The following is a 20,492-nucleotide window of genomic DNA, read 5'->3' on the forward strand; positions in this document are numbered from 1 at the left end:
ATAAAAGTTAGATGCTAATGGAATGTGTGGCCATCACTGTCCAAACCACACCTTAGCCATTGCTATTTACCAGCCCATTATGTGCACATGCTCTCAATATCTAATTCGGTTAGGTAATGACCATTGGAATAATTGAAAATTAAAATAGTCGAGTTTTGCTTCCGATGCGGGTAAACCCGATGCACGCAAAATAAATACTGAAATGGGTACGGCAGCAGTTTCTAATGCAATTTATCGATGCACAATTGTCCCTGGAATGCGAAGTGGCTCAAAGCGTATATCGCCTACTTAAATAATCTGCGTTTGCCTACTTTTACCGTATTACGAATTCGTATCGAACACTACGGGCACGTGTTGCATTCGCATTCGAATTCGCATTCGGATTCAATGTTTGCACACACGCGGTAGTGTATTATATTTATATGTAGTATGAATCGTCTCGGATAAATTTACGTTATTAAATTTCGCTGCAATTACCGACCGAGACGCTGATGATGATGATGACAGATCCGCAGAACTTTCATGCTGACCTTGACGTATCAATAGAAAATGCAATTATTTAAACTTGATCTGTAATCTTTGATATACATATGTAGTACATAGGTATATATATAGCTGGCTATTAATCATGGTTTGGAATTATGTACTTTAATTATTGCAGTTGTGTTTATGTAGGGCTACCACACAACCTGTTTTCTTTAGACGTGTTGTATAAAAGTGTTCGGGATTTAGAGAAGATTTATTTGCGACATTTTATTATTTATTAGTCACTTTACTGTGTTGCTATTGTCTCCACACGATAGGATAGATTTCGATATGTCTAGACTTTACAATATGTTACTAGATAGCTCTTGTATAAACGAGGGCGTGAATTGTACTCTTTTGTGTATAATTTTATTTTATTTTAATCTAAAAACCTACCCCAATTTAAATAATGTTGGATGTCCTCTTTTCTAATGATTAAGTCATGGTGACAGTAGTTAAATCATTTGAATATTTGAGGGTTATTCGTTCATAGTTTGGGATTAATCGTTAATTCGTCACTCGTTGCGTTTAGAAAGTGGTCAGTCGCATGTTCGAGCCGAAGTCTAAACTGACGAAAATCACAGTCATCTGCTGTGATGTTATTAGCACTTGATTAAATGAAAGTTTCCCAAATTGCTTTTTATCATGATTGACGGTTTCGATGACCTTTTTTTCACCGCGTTGCTTTGGGAGCAGTTGTTTATAATCGATCGCGTTAATTACGATACAAATATAATGAATTATACTAGTTTATATCGGACGATCTGATTTGTATTCGTAGACGAATGCACTTTAATATAGTGCGTTTATAATGTAAATTAATCGAAAGTAAAATGTAGTAACTAGACGACATTGACTGGCAAAGTCAACGATGACTAATGCATATATTATATGTAAATAAGTTTGCATTTTACTTTGTACGAATATCATTTGTCTGATAAACAAACAGATGTCAATCAAACGAGTGTTTTGGCCTTGCAAACTTGTTTTTTTTATTATTAATTCTTTAACAGACATTTGTCAACAGTTTGGTTTTGATTTGTACCAAATAAAATTAATTAGATGCTTGTTAATATAATACATACATAGATAGGAAGCTCAACTTGCAACTTATCATTTTATATTTACTTGATCTGTGTCTACGTAGTGACAATAGATGAAGTTTTGTGATTATGCGAAAATTCTAACTCAATATTTTGACTGATTTGAACTCAGAATCGATCACTGATCATGTTTTCATGATCTAGAAAAAGTGTTTATGTGTGGCTGGGTCTGTGTATTTTGGGGGTTTTTTGAACACTATCCGTCCTATCGAACTGAAACTTAGTATCGGTTACTGAAATACATATGTATATATCGATATGACATAATATTTTTTCAAATTTATAAATTGACCGGAAATGTTACCTTCCCTTATAGGTGTTCTCTTTTTTAAGTTTTTGAATTCAGTTATCCCCCAAGCCGCTAACCGAATCAGATTGAAAATTTTCTACATGTGATATAAATAATAAACTTTATAACCTTATATTTTTTTTAAATATTTTTACTTCAATCGGAAGTAGTACTTTTAACCTAGAGAATCGAGGTTTTTTAAGTATTTCTCAGAAATCTTTGGTTTACTGAACTGAAATTTTGTATTTAAATTTATATTTAAACTTTGGTGAGCATCCGTCAACCGGAAGGGGCGGGAGGCTTACTGTTGTTCGATTTTTCTTCCACTATTTTTTTCGACTCTTTAAACATGTGTGCACTTCACGAAAAAATTCAAGTATAATTCTTGTATTAATGTGATTAAAATAAAAAAAATCTAATTTAATAAACCGGAAGTGGGATTTTTCCCCCCTAGAAATGTCAAAAATGTTGTTACCATACGATTTTTTCCACACCCTTAAACGTATGGAAATTTATATTTTTATTCTTTATGTATGTACTACCTTAGAGTTGATAAAGTTTTGGTCAGAATTCGTAGACCGGTAGTATTTTTTTTTTAAACAATATTTCATTATTCAATTTTGATTTTTTTAATTATTTTTATCTTCTTTTAAATTATTAAATTATTTATCCATTTTTATATTTTATATGTATATATAGTGATTTTAAGTAATAAAAAACAGCTGGAAGTAAATCTTTTAACTTGTGTAAGCTTCCCTACATTTGCGCTCAATTTGTATAGAAAGTGCTCTCATAGCAGATATGTGTGAACGTTTATATACCTACATACAATTATCGAATTTTGATTTTTATCTTTCTCATAGTCTTCAAATACATAGATAAAGACGTGGGTTGGTCACATCCGATTTTTTTTTGCGTAGAAGTTAAATATGGAGTTATTCGCGAAAAGTTATTTCACATGTACATAGCTTTTCTTTGTCATATATGTATGTATGTAAGTCTTCAAACTAGATTGTAGTAGTTTATTTTGTATCTTATATTAAATTGAATGTCCAGACCGTATAACAAAAACGTTTTGCTTCGTTATGCTCTTATTATTATATTATTTTTTTAATACCATACTATTATCAAAGTATCGTTTGATATGGTATCTAATTTATGTTGTAAATAAAACCGTACAGTGACGATGTAATTTAAACCATTATTGAAGTAAAACGTTTTAGCATCCTTCAGCTGGAGGTCTATTAAAAAGTCATCAACGGAGCTTATCTAAAATACGGTACAGTTAACCGTTTTTATTATGGTCTTGTCAAAGGAAGTGAGGTGAGCATTTTCGCAATGGACAAAGGTTATAAATGTTAAAATTCACGTGGATCTTGTGTAAAAAAAGAGGTTGCCGTGTGAGATCTTCTTCATTGCGAACCGGTTTCGTAAGTCATAACTGTTCTCTTCCTGGCTTTAGCCCGAATGTGATGTCACATCCGACTTCAATATGCGTATCGATTTTTTTTATCATAATCACCCAGTACAGGTATGACATTATAAAACGTACAGAACTTGCCCAAGTAACGGATCGCGCAGTCTAGATTTTTTCCAGATAAAAAAAACACCGTAAAACTAGTTAGAAATGTAGGGAAATATGTTTAAATATAATAGTAATCGCTGTAGAAAGTAATTTTTAAATAACGATTCGATGTTTACTTCCATAGTATGGCTAGGTTTCCTGAAACCCAGTTTCCCAGATGCATTTTTCGTGTTTCGATTGCATACAGTTGATTTGTCCATATCTGAAGAACCGTTACGAAGGTGTTTGCAATATGTTTATGAGTTCATAGCACTGGTGAACTTGTCATGTGTACAGAACTTTCTGTCGGGTACAATAAGTTTTTGTACAAATCGAGAGCACTGTTAAGTCAACTCGTTTGCTGTGCACACAAGCACACAAAGTTCGAGTAAATTTCCATAAGTGAGGTTTATGAAAAGCTTCTGAGTAGCATTCGTACGTTTTCTTCCGTAGATTACGACCGATGAAGTTATGTCAGTCATTGTGTTCTCGGATAAGTTTTAAACTATGTCAAGCTGTCATGTCATGCTAGTCGTTTGAATAAATATTGTACGTTCGTTGTTGAAGATGCATTCCTTGGGGGAGCAATGCACTTGGAATGTACGGATGTACACGAGTTGTTTGAACTCATCCCACTATTGGATATGATTATTTTCATCCTTTCATATCGAGGCGTCACTTCTAATCACATTCAAAATGCGTCTTATAATAAAATATCATTTTTATTGCAGTGTTTGTATGTGACCACGTTCTTGATCTGAGAATATGAGAGGATTAACAACGTCAATTGTGATTATAATTTAAGTAGGATATTCATTGTGCGTATTTCAAGATTAAAAATCACTTCTTTAGAAATTGTGAAAGTGGTGTTAAATTTGTATTGGTAGTATGTAATTTAATAAAAATACGTCTGTTTATTTTCAAAGCCATTTTGAATGTTTGCTTTTAATTAAAAATCGGCAATGTACATACGAGTGTATATTATGGCGATTGTATTTTAAATGTATATTAAATAGCAATTCGACTTCCTTTGATAAGATAAATGTAGTAACGACGGCAAGAAAATTTTAAATTAGTAATTTCATCACATACATCGTCTTATGTTAAATATATAATAAGGTTGTTGTATCCAAAAGTAATCTCGAATGTATTTGCATTAATGGAATACAATTAGGTAAATGTTAATGTCGAGCCATTGTGTAGTAATACGTTATTTTTTACGTTTAGATAATTAGCATTCTTTAGTTTCAGAAAATTTAATTTATACAATACAATCGGTCAACTATGTATCTATTATAAATTTGTTTAAAAATGGGTTCAAGGTTCTAGTTTCAGGTCCTTGTCGATGAAAAAAGTAAACAATGTTGAATGGGTCGTGACTGTTTCAAGGCGATTCAGAATAAATTGTGTCCGCTTGGTCCGTTGATTGTCGGACTAATGTTGAATCTTTCTTGAAAGCGACCTTCACCTTCTACAACAATTACAATCGCTGACAACGAACCGGATACCATGGATATGTACCTAAGATGCCATTGTCTTTCGAAAGGCAAAGAAAGCAAGTGGTCGATAAAAACGTGGAAGCGACATAAGGGTTTCTCACATAAATCAAGCGTTTAATTTTTTCGTTCGGGGGCACTGTATATATCATATTTAATAACTGGTTAGTGGATTCAGATGAATTTTCATCAAGCAATTACTCGATAGATTTTTGTTTGAATTTATGGCTTATTGAATAACACTGTGCTTTGTTAATTGAATAAATAGACAGGGGCGTGTCATTGGAAGAGGATTGATGATGTGGGGTAGTTGGAAAATGAAAGGGTGTGATGAATTCCAAAAAACATTTCTTTGGATGATTTATTTGAATCAATTTATATGTTATTCTTATATTAATTTTAATTGTTTTATTCCAGATATGATTCGCTGGAGGGATAAGTGTTATTAGATGGCTGTTAGTGCTGCGATGCTCCGGCCCCCAGGCGGGGGCTTGGACCCTCCTTATTTCGCCACTCAAAGGGTTAGTTCTTTTTTTTTTAATAAAAATAATTCTCCTTGTATGAATGTATATAAATAAGCAAATCTACATACATATTTGTGAAACTTTCTTACTCGAACTTGCTCTGATATAATGCAGTGTTGATTTTTGTTTCGATTCTTATCATTTTGGCTATCGTCGAACATTTGGCTTTCGAAAATTAATTGCCTGCATCGAACAAAAGCTTGTTTTGATTGCCAATGTCACAATCCGATGACCCGTATAAAAAAAAGTCAGCTTTCGATTTCTTCAAGCGGTGTGATTGCCATTGAAAAAGCGTTATCACATTCGTTTCCTTTCACCAAATGCTGAGCACCTTTTTTGTTGTCGTAGTATTATAGTAAGCTATTTTGTTTTCATTACAAACAGTGTGTGATGCAAGTGTATGTCATTTCAAAATTTTTCTATAGATATATTACCAAATTGAGTTTGCCAACAACTTTTACAATTTGTAGAATAGAAATCCGAAATGTGTTTAGAAATCGTTCAACTCGAGAGATGAAAACACTCGAATTATACTTATCTTAACGGTGTTATATCACAAAAAATATACGCGCGTTATTGTCAGATATTTATACAATGGAAAAGAGTTTTCCATTGCGTGTAATTTATGATAGTATAGCGATACACATTTTGACGTACATTTGAGATGCAGGTGCGTGATACGTTCAATTTCTAAGTTCAATGTAAGAAATGTGTGGTAACTATCGAATTTCAATGCACATATATTTTCTATTGTGAAAGTGATCAGATAGTAGTTGCCATAAATACGTAGAAAATATAATGCTGCTGGCAAATCAAACGAAAGAATCAATAACTATCAATTTATACGTACTTTTTTTATAAGAAATCGAAACACGTACCTCAAATATTAACCGCATTATGTTGAATTCAATTTCGTTCGGTTGTTGTAAAACTTTTTATTTTAAATGCAATTCTGAAAATTCGTTTGGTACAAGACCATATCTGTACAAGACTTAATGCTCGTTAGCTAATGATGTCTGGTTTGATGGCACCGGATGTTATTTGCAATGTATATTAAATGTACATTTATTTAGAAATATCAATCAATCTACCTTCAATTTGACCCAAATGTGCGTACAGTAGTACAAAGGAATTCAGTATATTTAATTGTTGAAACTAGTAATTAGTAGGTATTGTTATTGAATTTCCAAATGAGATTTCAAATAGCAAGTACAAGATATTCTCATATCTACCGAAAAGATTAGTATCATCAAATTTAACAAGGCAGAAAATGGGTTCTCATTACGCACCCGACAACATATCAATTAATAAAAGTATTGCGTAAAACTTACAATGAATATTAAGTTTTCATACGCTTTGTTTGCGTGTCAGAAAGTGGGCCAAATCTAAGAATTTTCAGTAGCATTTTCTCGATGTTTGCTCTGACGTACAATAATAATAAAAACAATGCGAGATTCTCACTCGAAATCGAGACCGATCTTCGTCATCATAATCATCATCACAGCAAACAAACTGACGGCCTCGTCGAGCAACGCATAAACAAAGACATTATTAAAAGTGAAATCGTGTGATTTTTCATTTACTTCTTCTACATTTTTACATTTATTCAATTAACGCGTCTTTTAAATTATGGAAAAAATGTTGTGTTTTTCATTCGGATTTGCCGCAGTCATTTACTATGTATGTAGTATTGTACTGTATGTAGGCAAATATGAAAGTGTATGTAAATTTAACTTTGTATGGAATAGAATCATTTTTGCAAGAATTGGCTTAGGGCTATTTTAAAGTGTTTTCGTTATTGGCGTGTTTTATGGATTCGTGTTGAAGTTCGATGACGAGATTTGGGTCATATTTAGTGACCGTTTGGCCTTCGATGTTTGATCAAATACGGAACAAAGCCTAGATGTATGTATGTAAAATGATCTCACACAAAATTTTGGAGCAATGGCCAAAACGCTTAGACGTCCGTATTCGGTTCTTCTATTTGTACGAAAATCCATTCAGCAACGGTTTTTTTCTAACGTCATTGAAAGCATTTTTTTTTCTGTGCGTTTATTGGAAAGGAAAACATACTCTCTCAGCAAAGTACTTAATTGACTAAAAGGATACGCAGGCATTTACGTACGAATTTGCATAGAAAGTGTGTATTTTTTTTTTACTTGTCAAGTAAACTTTGCTCGAGATGTGTGCGTAATTGGTAAAAATTTGATAGATTCTATTCGTTATCTATCGCGTGTGGGTCAACGAAAGTCGAAGCGGATGAAAGCAATCATCTCAAGTGAGCGAAGAATGCTTTCCAATCGATGGTTTGAGTAAGATAAATAATATTCGCTCAAGCGTTGTGGGCGTCGAGCTTTAAGAGCGTTTAGGCAAAAAAAAAATGATTTGATATTTCGTATGACTTTCGTTGGATATGGATAGTATCGTTTGGCGTTATTTATGAAATTGCGAATGCGTTTGAATTTGTTTCTACTAATGTTATGGTGATTTGTATTGATTTATGTGCGTCCACATCTCCATAATGATGACTTTTCCAATCGGTTGTTAGAAGGTCAGGGGCAGGGTCATCTTTGATCATCTTTGAGGCAATGACTCGTTCGTTCTACATACATCGGGGTAGTAGGCCTACGAGGGCGTTCTCCTATCGATGAAAAGAAAGCGGTCTGCTCGGTTATTTTATTATCATTATTATTTCTGTAGTACAATTTTATATTGACGTGTGTCTCGAAGCGGTTCTGTGAGTTATTTTGACATATGAGTGGTAAAATAATGATTATTTAGCTCTGCAGTAGCTGGAAGTAAAAGTCCCTACGAGAAAAAATATCGGATAAGCGTCTTATAGCTATAAAAGAGCAGCCAATATTTGGAGTAATTTTAGGTTTTAGTTTTGTGCAACTAGTGTATGAAAACTACATTATATGTAAATCAAAGGATATTCATTGCCACATTTATTATACACAAGTTGTTTTACCCGGCTTCGCCCAGTATTTGTAATATAAACAGCTTAAACATGGCGAATCTTTTTTTACGAAGTTTCCAACCGATGTTTCTTACATACAAAGTCTTTTTCGAAATTATATATTAGATATGTATATCCCTTCGTAATTCTTCATTATTTCATAATAATCTCTGTTCTACCAACTATTCTTGTAATCCCTTTTTATATATGTATGTAGATCTTGATCTTCCTTTTAACAATATTCCCCTTCATATCGATTTGTTCCTTTTCTTGCTTTAAATTTCTATTGTTTCATCATGTTTCTTAGTAATAATCCCATATCTATCATTTTTAAATGCTTTTCTTCTTTGTTTTTATTTTTTTTTCATAACTTGCTATTAATATCTAGAAGCTTTTTTAGTGTCCATGTTATATATGTACATACATACATACACTGTAATGCTATTTGTTTCTGTTTTGTAAAATAAATGAATATAATTTATTTATTAATATATTAAAGCAGACGAGATAAATTATTCTGCCTATGGCTGTTTTATTCCTTGCTATGTACATATGTACTATAAATTATACCAGTTTTAAAAAGTGAAATTTTTCCATCGTCTTTTTATCAATAAGTAATGTTGACTTATTAATGACCATGCATTGAATTTGATTTACAAAATATTACCTTGTTTTGCTTTTATAAATATTTTATATATTTCCGTGTTTTGTTTTTGTAAGTATTTATTAATTTATTGAAAAAGCAACGGACAACATATGTAGGAATGCATAAAGATAAATAATAAACGTAACAAAATGACATCTGAGCCTAATTATAGATTTAAAAATTCAAATAACATAAAATGGTACATAGAGACAAATAAATTTATTTATTATTAAATAGCAAATTGCTAATGAATTATTTAACAATCAACAATTTTAAGCTAAAACTATCAACTATAATAAAACATAGTTACCAAAATTAACATAACTATTATTAGTAACTTTAAAATAATATGATATATGTAATTCCAAACATAGCATATTATTAAACTTACATATATACATATGTACATAATTATGTCATCTTGCATATGAAAATGAAAATAAAAGAATAAAAACTAAAACATGACTAAATAGAACAGTGCATAACTAAACATTAATTGATGTAATATTGGATAAAGATAATATAACAGAAATATAAATGAATCAATCAATCAAGTATAAGTATGTTGTATTTTCCAACCCATTTTCTTGTATTCTTTCCTTTTGCTTTTGGAATTTAAGTAAGGAGTATATATTTATTATGAAAGTTTGTTTCTACCGAGTGGTCTTTGACCTTTTCGATATTGTTTTGAAATTATTATGACGTCAATAATAATTAATAAAAAATATTGTAGCAAGGCTTTCTAAAAGTTGTCTGCACCATGTTTGTGTGCAATTTCCTTTTTTGATATTGAAATTGACAACAACTACGTTTTGGCATATGTAGAGATATAAATAATGATTTACAGCATCTTATACTGAAACATTGAATTTGAAGAGTGATTTAGACAAATGTGTTTGGCATTTGTTGTGAGCAGAACTGGTGGTCGTTATCTGGTGAAAATAATATTATACCTACATATGTATATATAGCATTGTCAACTTTTGGCGAATGCAACGAGCCGACTTGGATTTTGACAGTTCGTTTGTCCAAAATGGCAGTTTAATTTTCGTCTGCGTGCACGGCTTATTAGCGAAAGTGAACGGAATAAATAATAAATAAATAAAGAGCCGATGGGTGCAGCTGCGAAAGGAAAAGTGGACCTGCCCAAACAGCTATGGCTGGCAAGGTCTATGTCAGCACTACTATACGTATCACGAATGTATTTTATATACCTACATATATACTTGTATAACACGATGGGTGTGTGTGTGTTTGTTTTTTTTCCTTCCCATTGAATAATGGGCCTTTCTTTCCAGTTTGACTTTTACTGAACAGGCGATTATGTTAACTGGAAAATTCAGACAGTGGTCGCCGATCGATCATAAGCGTACCGTTTTCACTGCGGTTTAATTGACTGTAATCCGTTTACTTTTTATCCATTCAAGAAAATCAAATATCAATCATTGAGTCATTCGTACGATTTTTTAATTACTATTCGCCTTATTTGATTGAAAACACATATGTACATATAATTAAAACGCCATTGAAATTGCCTACGCGCATTCCGTGCGAGTTTTGATTTGAACGATATGTTGTTGCGTTTGTTATGGATAATATTTCGACCCACGTGAAGTTTTCAATTCATATTTTTAAGGCACGCCTCTGACCTCCACCTATTAAATGTGCAGTATGAATGTTATAAATTGTTTTTTTTTTTCATTTTTGGAAAGTCGCTATCGGTATCGCCAATTAAATAAATTTCGATGCGTATGCAAGTCATCGTAGCGTCGAGTGATATGTGTTTGAAAATGGTTCCGTTTTTAAGTAATGTATTTTTAGTAACATAATGAGAGCATTTCACTTTTGCCGCGAGTAAACGATCGATCCAAACGTGGTTTAACACTAATGGATGTTTGTAAACCGGAAAATAAAACGAGTTTCACTGCTATCCGCCAATTGATGTTTCCGAATCGCATTGACATATTTATCTAATCCAATTTGTTAACACAATTCGGCCGGCGTGCGAATTTTCCGTCTTTAGGATGATTCGAGTATTATATGATAGAAATGTGTTGACTGATACCTGTGTTAATTTCGCATTAAATCTTATCTAAACATCTGTGATGAATAATTTACGTATCAAAACGTCTGATTTAAATTTGTTTTACCACAGAAATTGTCTATAAAACGGAGATTAGAATTGAAAATTAAACTAAATGGGAGTTATGTAAATTTCGTATTACATTAACGTAATGATGATATCAAAATTAGCAATTGGTTTTTCGTAATTATTGGTGGTATATGCAAAAATATAATTTTGATGGTTAGTTTGCATAAAAATTAAGTATTTCAGTATATAATCACTAACATTATAAATAAATAATTTACCGTGGTGAATTCTATATATTCGTATTGCAGTAGCTTATATCAGTCTGATATGTATCATTAAATGATTATTACTGAATTAAATAAAAATTCATGTTTAAATGTATCTATAGAAAAAACATTTCCTCTACAATTTCTATTGCATACCATACTAAGTCAAGTCCGAATTCAAGTTTGGTTTTATTTGAAATGTAGTATTAAAAAAAATAAGTGCATTCGGTTCTTAGAAATCTGCGGAGTTCAATGTTGGAGGTAGTTTGAAACTGGATCTGATGCAGTCTAGATATGTGCATCGGACAAAAGACACGGAAGTGCAATGCATCATCACGTCAATATCATTGGCGCCTTCGAACCCGACCTGGAAGTAAATCATTAATGGCTTAACCGTGCTCTGTTGATACGGTTTGCATAACTAGTAGACACCCGTCGGTTCAAATATGTTTTCCGACGCGAACTCGATACATAACGTGTGTGAGAACGTGAAATTATGCCACCTAAGGTCATCATGTCATAACGACACGAAGCTCTCGAAATGGGATTATTGCTAAATCGTGGACATTAAAGATCATTATTAGACTTTGGTAAAAGTAGATCGAATTTTGGTTCAATTTTTAAGCCTAGTTATGTACATAAGTGGTTTTTTTCAAAACTTTTTGTGCTTACTTAACCTGTACTTACTACAAGTTTATTTATTTAATATACATACATATATGAGAACGTGGATATAGTCGATGATTCCAAGGGGTCTAGCTATGTGCTGTCACGTTCAAATAAAAGATTAAATCATTGTCCTTTTTTAAAACTACTTGGTTAACTAACCAAGATTACTTTAATATTATTAAAGAGTTACATTTATCTTATTGGTAGAATTTAATTATTGAAAGGAGAATTTAAATGAGATACATAGAACTGTTTCATTTTAACTTTGCTTCACTATTTAACTTTGTTCTGCTGCTGATGTGTTGACTGCTACTCTCGGAGTCTCGATAGTATCGACTACCGCTCTCGGAGTCTTGATGATGATGACTAACTGTCACTTGCGGAGTCAATGACTAACTTAAATTCTAACAGTAATATACTCTTCTTTAAAACAATGAAGTGTTGAAGACACGTGTCGTACAATTTTGGTTAGTCAGTGTTAAAGGTGTGCTATAAATCAATGGTTTTACTTATTAAATTTGGTGTGCCACAAATCAATGGTGGTACTTGATATTGATAAGCGGGGTACATAACAATACATATGCAGATTATAAAATAAGATAAAAGTATTTAGAGCGTAAGTATGAAAAAATATGTAAATCAAAATAAACTTATTAAAGATTCTAAAAGACCTAACACGAATCCATTGATTTTAACGAATATTTATTGTTGATAATTGGAAATGCTTAAATTTTATCTTCTTTGATTATGAATTTTGAAGTATAATATAAGAGGATGAATACTATAAAAATAATTTTCATTGAGTGCTATTTAATTTATTTTTCAATGCATTAGACTTTGGCATTTAAAAATGAAAATACTGTAATTAGAACCCGATAACAATGTACTACAAAAATTTTATATTCATTGGATGCTGATATATTTTTTTACAGGGATTTTATTATTAAAGGTTTTATATTAGTTTTTAATTATGAGCTCCATAATCAATGTATGTATTTATATATGTATGTACATATTTTCATATATTTTTAAAAACAATTATTTTATTTATTTTTATTTTTAAAGTTTGGACAATTGTGACATTACAGGGATTCTAATGCACCACGATGATCAAAAATATAACAGAAAAGAAACAAAATATTAACTATACAGACATTAAATGCATATTTATACATTATATATGTATGTATAATTTAATAGAAGAAGGTATACTTAAAATCACGCTTGTATCTCTTATGACGCATATCTTACTGAATATATGTAAATATAATATTTTAATATCGTAATGACGTTTTGGATTATAATTTAATTTTCTTATAAATTGCAACAATATAATTAGTATAAAGGCAATTAAAAAAAACATTTCATACTAATTTGATTTGAAAAGCATTTTTACTTTTATGGATTAGTGATAGATATCGTTTCATTCATTGTGATTATGATTCGAGGTTAGATTGCATTTCCAGCCGGTAATTTGGGAACTAATTCCGATTAGATAATAGAAAAATTAATAAATTCATGTAACGTAATAAAATTATGATACGGAAAATATAACCGACAAAATAAACCGCTTAAATCTTGCGTTTCCGACTTGCGCAATGTATTACATTTTCATTGAAGCGCATTTAACGGACCGTGTAATAATATTTTGAGCGATTGTAGTACGTTTATAAACACAAAGTTCAAAGAAAATTTCTAATTCCGATTACATTTTTATTCAACGTACATAATATTCATCTCAAGGACGAATTTAACAATTTTGTAAATATCATATATTAATAGTCGGTTGATACGGATTAAGAGTCATTAAGTGGAATTTGCATACATGGTGATATTATGCTTAGAACGTACATATAATTGCTCGTGTGAACTGCTCAGCTGCAAGTACATACGTAGTTATCATATATCCAGTTGAATTTTCCATATATCCTTTGCATTCATTAACCGCGAAATGCGGAAATGTGTTTCAGAATGTATGTAGGTGTTGATATTTAGAGATAAGCGGCCACTGGGAAATTTCTATGGTGTCAAGTCAGTGAAACTCTGGTATCCAGTTTGTTGGTATTAGATTACAGCCACTGCACAATATGCATGTGATATTAATTAAAGCCATCGGAGAAATTCACAGTAGCTGAGAACCATTAGTATGTATGTACATATGTTTGTGGATTTGTGGGAGTATCATGTGCTTGTTTTCGTCAGTGTTGTTATATAATATAATGATGTTGATGCTCTGTGAAGGGTTCATGGCTTGTTATGGTTTCGCCCACTGCACAAGGATGCATATTGCATTATGAGGTTAACGGCAGAGATGCACGGGGGCGTCCGTTGTGCATCGCTCTTTAGATGGAGCTGTATTACGATCGATTTTCTAGAATAGAAGTAGAACTAGAACTAGAAACCGTCGACCGGCTGTAGAGTGCAACTCTTTATCGAACGAGAAAACTGCATCGTAGGGGAAAAGTCGATGGCCGATATTCGCTGGCATTTTTTGTTGGAGAAGTCGACTTCAGATATGGATTCGATCTGTGATATGAGGTTGAATTTTTAATGTATCAATGGACTGGTCTTTGTTGAGTTCTTTCAGCTGGTGACTAAAGTTGAACAAACTTTGGTTAAATATTTGATGTATGTGATACCTTTAGAATACGTACAGCATTTAATAAAAAATAGCGGCTTGGGAGATAATTTAATTCAAAAACTTAAAAAAAAGAGGACACCTATAAGGTGAGGTACCATTTCCAGTCAACTTAAAAATTTGTAAAAAAAATTACATCGTGTCGATAAGAATTTCAGTAACCGATACTAAGTTTCAGTCTGATAAGACTAACGGTGTTCAAAAAATACACAGACACACACACACATTTTTTTCTAGATCATTAAAACGTGATCAGTGATCGATTCTGAGTTCGAATCAGTCAAAATCTCGAGTTCGAATTTTTGCATGATCACAAAACTTCATCTATTGTTACATCTACATACATAGATAAAGTAAAAATCTATGAATTGTTTGAAAGATTTGACACTAACGAATCAAATGAAAGCACATTAACTATTTCCTGACTAAATAAATGGCGCTTTTCCAGAAAGCAAAATTAGTATAACATTGTGGTATGATTAGGTTTTTTTTAATAATATTGAGGCACTGTTCAACTATTGTTTTTAATTAGATGATTATATTATTTATAAAAGTAAAAAATACTCTCTAAATATCTTTTATATACAAACAAAAATTCGACAAGTTGAGAAATGACGTACAAATTAACGTGTGTATGTGTATAATATAGTATCTGATCATTCTTGGAAAAAAATAAGGAAAATGTGGAACATTTACAACTGCAGGAGAATAATTTCCTACTAAATCTTCACGATGTATGTATATGTTACAGTAAGAGTGTAAAGCTCGAATCAGTATACACTGAATAGTAAGTGTATGAATCATCAAAATCAACTAGTAATAGTATACACGGGAGAATGAATGAACACGCTTACTAGTATATTCATACACTAGTTATCCGTACGCAGTTAATGTTTACGAATGTACTAACAAGTTGAAATTCTTAGCAAGTAAATATATAGTCAGCCTATGACGGATTCAATTAAAAACATTATATTATATTAAAGAATGCGACATTATATCGAAGAACATATAATTAACGAACAAAATAAAATGTAACCTAACCTAACCTAAAATCGTAGGTAATTGTAATTATTGGATTTAACCTTGTTAATTGTTGTCTATTTCATATCAATTCAACAATATATTAGTTATTTGAACACAACCAGTAATATTCTTGAGCATAAAAATCGTTGGAAGAGCAACTTCAAACTTTGACCAGCTCTCAAACCACTCAAATTTCATTCGTTAGCAGATTTATATATGTACGTCAATGTATACCGTTCGAGTAAGTCTAGTAAGAGTATCTTCAGAATCTAGCGTTGTAAGCTTTAGCTAAAAACCAAAGATAGTGTACACATTTACTAGTCAGAGTATACTGATTCGAGATTTGACGCTCTTCCTGTAACATTTATGTATTATATATAACAAGCACAATATAATTGCTCAAAATTGATACATTCAAATAAAAAATAACTATGAGGTTGTTAAACCGTCGCTGACTAATATGAAATGAATTAACAAATCATCTGATATTTATAGAAATTGAAAAAAATCTGATAAATAAACGCACAAATACAGCTTAAATATTTTTCAACCAATCAGCAGATGGTAAAGAGTTTCAAAAACTCGCTCATCGTATAATATGAAATACTGGAGATTATTACAGGTATTACTATAAAAATACAAATTTAATTCGATTTCAAATCATACAGAAAAATATTGGGCATGCGTTTGAATATTCTAATTATGATAATTTCAACGTTCAAAAAATGATTTGATTGATTTATGACTGTATTTAATGATCGGCGCTAAAGTTTCCTTACAATTGTGCATCGATTATGGTACCACTCGCTTATATGTAATAACGGCGTGAAAAAAAGCCGAATTCTTGACAAAGAATGTCGTAGGTGGAATTTGATATGTTTTCAATGGCACGTCAATTATAATTATTTTCGGTGTACGTATAATTGTTGCGGTTCGCCCGTTGTGTGAAAATCGATATTAGACGTGATTAAAATAGACTGAAATACGGGATTAAAGCGTTGGCGTTCGATTCGATCGAATTGCACAATGATATTTGTGTGAAAAATGATCTCGTGAGAAATATAGCGGTTGCGTAGGAAAATTGTGCATAAATCTTGAAGTTGAAAAGTACATAAATACTTGCGTCGTTTAAATATGGAAAGATCACCGTAGTGAATTGATTTTCCGACTGTGTCGTCTAGATCAATTGTGATTTTATTAGTGAGCTTTGGAAAATGAGTTGAATCAAAGGTGTGGGATTTAATCGAAATGGTGCCATATTTAAACCATTACAGAAAAAATGCGATGAGAATGTTGCGAAATATTTTCATACACTATCACGGCTTAAATTGCGGTGTAGGTCCATAAGGCAATTTGCGAGATACTGTTATTTTGTAATTATGGTCATTCTGGAGATAGCCATGAGTTAATTTTGTTTGCCGTATGAGAAATGTACAATGAAATTTACTACGTGGTCATGTATCAGTAATGAAATTGTATTCGCTATTTATTTTTATAATGTATATTTACTTCTATACTTGAAAATTTAATCTAATTTATCTATATTTGAAATTTGATCATAGGACTTGAATTCCTATTTATTTTAACCATAATATCATCCCGTATAACTTTCATAAATTTTCTTTAATCCATCTTTCAACGACTATTCATATACATGTATCTTGAAAATCATGTGATTATTTCCTTTGCATATCAGTTGTTGGTATTTTTGACTACATACATGTAACATATGTAGGTAGGTACTTGTTTTAAATAGACTTTTCTTTTGATATATTAAGTCTATGTTCATATATCTGCATCTTTAGATATTTTCTATGAATTACTAAAACTCATTAAAATAAAGATGACCAGATCATTTAATTTTTATGCATTTTACTATTACTAAATTATGTTCACAATACATCTTATATATATATATATATATATATATATATATATATATATATATATATATATATATATATATATATATATATATATATATATATATATATATATATATATATATGTATATATATATATATATATATATATATATATATATATATATATATATATATATATATATATATATATATTTTAATAGCTACTGATCTACTGATCATTTTCTATTTTACAATTTTAATTTAATTTTGTTAGTAATCATAGTATTATATTATTCTAATGTTAATGTACAGCATAATAGGAAAAATAGCTCAAAAACCTATTTACAATTCTTATAAATGCTCATAATACATAATATTAATTATAGACTCCAAAGTTGATGACCTAAAGCAGATTGTGTTTAGGTAATATGTGTTGACCAGATCATAAGTTGTTGCAAATATACCAGAATCTTAATCTTATTTGGTCCAAGCCAAAAGTATCTCGATATAAAATAAATTTCGCATTTAAGTGCAGTAAGCTATGGATGTTAATATGTATGTATATATGCAGAATAGTGTCATCACACTCCCACGCACTATTAACGTGTAAGTTTTCTATTTTATTAAGATAATCTTAGCATCGTGTTCACGGGTAGGAGTTACTCAGGAGAACTTCCTTGTAGTTAATGTTCGAGTGCGTTGCACTAAAATGCAGTCTTTCCGTATCGTCATCTATTGCATAATAACCACTCTGGAGTCAATATACCTGTACAATGCACATATAATTGAGCTATCGTTGATGAATCAACCACGTAGTGAATTATTTTTCTTCGTTCAAATGAGTAAAGTATGTAGTTCCTGTTTGGCACCTGGTCTTTTTTTTCAAAATTCATCTTATATTTATTAATAAATCTGTAATGGTATGCAGCATCTCCTTTATTTAAGTCGTTTAGGTGCATCAAGGCAGAAACCTATGATTATCTTAGACTCTGTGATCTCGTTCTCGTGAGCGTCCCTCACGCTAATCGTCAGTTTTGCGTGAAACTTGACCGTTTTGCATACGAACGATCGCATTTTCCGCACGCTGAGAAAATCTTCTCTTGAAACTGTCTGCGTATACTATATGTACAAACATATGTTTGCATATAAGAAACTTTGCATAGGGACGTGAATTTCAGTTAGGGTTTCATTGAAAGTGGGCGGTTTCATGTGGAATGTTTCAGTAAAGCGATGATCTCACATTAATTTCAGTATTGTAATGGAAAATCAAGGTGACTAATGTTTATTTTGTCCGGTGAGCGTAAAAGGGTACTTCGGATCGGTATCTCAACGTTTAATAAATTACACAAGATACGAACGCTCAAGCTGGAAATATTAACAAAGTCAGATTCGTATAAATCATAGTGAAGTAGGTATGCACGAACGTTCATGTGAACTTTAAATCACTTTCACTCGATCGTTGCAAAAACGGTGGTTTCGTTTGTAACTGATACAATGTAAACATATGATATTATGCGAAGTGGCGTGGGTTTTATCTTATAAAAGGCTTTTAAGCATCTGGAAATGAGTACGATAGAGTAATAAAGTGGGATTTGGATTTTATATGACATGAAGGCAGTTTTGATTTTATTGATGGATACATTTTTTAATATTCCTTAAAAGTCAACTGAGAAAATGGTTCAAGTAATGATCACAAATGTATTTGTTTAAATGTTGTGATTTTTCTGTAAAAAAAAAATTGTTAAAAAAAACTTAAGCAAACCATAGAAATTACTGACCGTTTTCGATCAATGTCTATATGCAAAATTAGATTAAGAACATATTGAAAATTATCCATAAGTTACCTAAAGAAATGAACATAATATTAATATAATATAATAATTAAGACAGAATCAAGTCTGGGCTAGAATTTTTATTCTTTTTTAACAACAGAATAAATTAAAACTTCTCTATTAATATAGTACATATCTATGCACTGCTGCATATATCTGAATTTTTTTGATTTGCCAAAGATTTTAAAAATAAAATCATGGTCATACATATCGGTAACAAAATTTTTATATTTAAATGGTACAAAAATTCATATAGATGCTAAATATTTTCACGTTAACAATTCTTTATTTATTGATACTACATATATCTATATAAATGGTTAAAAAAATTGGAACTGAATATACTTAGATATACTATGTATGTATGTATACCTTTCGTAAATACCTCTTTGACTATAAATATTAATATAATTTTTTTATTTCCCATTCCTCAGATAGTAGAGCAATTTGTAATGTGAATGAGGAGATTGCGCCACCATGTAACTGTAATATTATACAAACCATAAAAATTTATAATATTTAGAACAGCAAATGTATACGTATACGTATTTAGGAAATCGTGCAAAATTATGACAACAATATATGAAGGTTTTCCATAGAAACGTGTTGAATTTTCTCACCTAAAACTTGGGTATCTCGATGGCGTCTGATTATGTAGGCTCGAGCGGGAGATTTCTGCTGAAATTATTCAATAAGCGCAGTGTGTACATGCAATATATGTACATACACATGTATGTATGTATATCTGAGCTCATGAATATTACATGTACATTTGGTAGTACGGAGGAGGCAAACTGGTAGGGTCAGGGCTAAGGCGAACAGTGTTGTATGAGGAGTCCTCACAAGGGTTATAAACTTTTACGATCGGATAGTGTACCTTTGCACACTTCAGTGTGATATATTTTTATTATGTATGATCGCTATTTTCAGTTCGTGTGTGTCGATGTTTGCATTCATATGTCGATTCGACGAAAAAGCGAGTTGGAAAAAATGGAATT

The 20,492-nt window shown here is 31.2% G+C and overlaps 1 protein-coding gene across 1 annotated transcript in view; it reads left to right on the forward strand.

The window, feature by feature from the left end:
* The window catches only part of RhoGEF64C (Rho guanine nucleotide exchange factor at 64C), a 138,661-nt gene that overhangs the window by 97,868 nt on the left and 20,301 nt on the right, over positions 1 to 20,492 (forward strand). Inside the window, exon 3 of the mRNA XM_077429861.1 lies at positions 5,395 to 5,498. Within this exon, the coding sequence (XP_077285987.1) occupies positions 5,427 to 5,498 (72 nt within the window). The 5' untranslated portion in view covers positions 5,395 to 5,426. The remainder of the gene's footprint in view (positions 1 to 5,394; positions 5,499 to 20,492) is intronic.

This window comes from Arctopsyche grandis, chromosome 4, assembly GCF_051622035.1.
Source record: "Arctopsyche grandis isolate Sample6627 chromosome 4, ASM5162203v2, whole genome shotgun sequence".
In the NCBI taxonomy this organism is placed as follows: domain Eukaryota; kingdom Metazoa; phylum Arthropoda; class Insecta; order Trichoptera; family Hydropsychidae; genus Arctopsyche; species Arctopsyche grandis.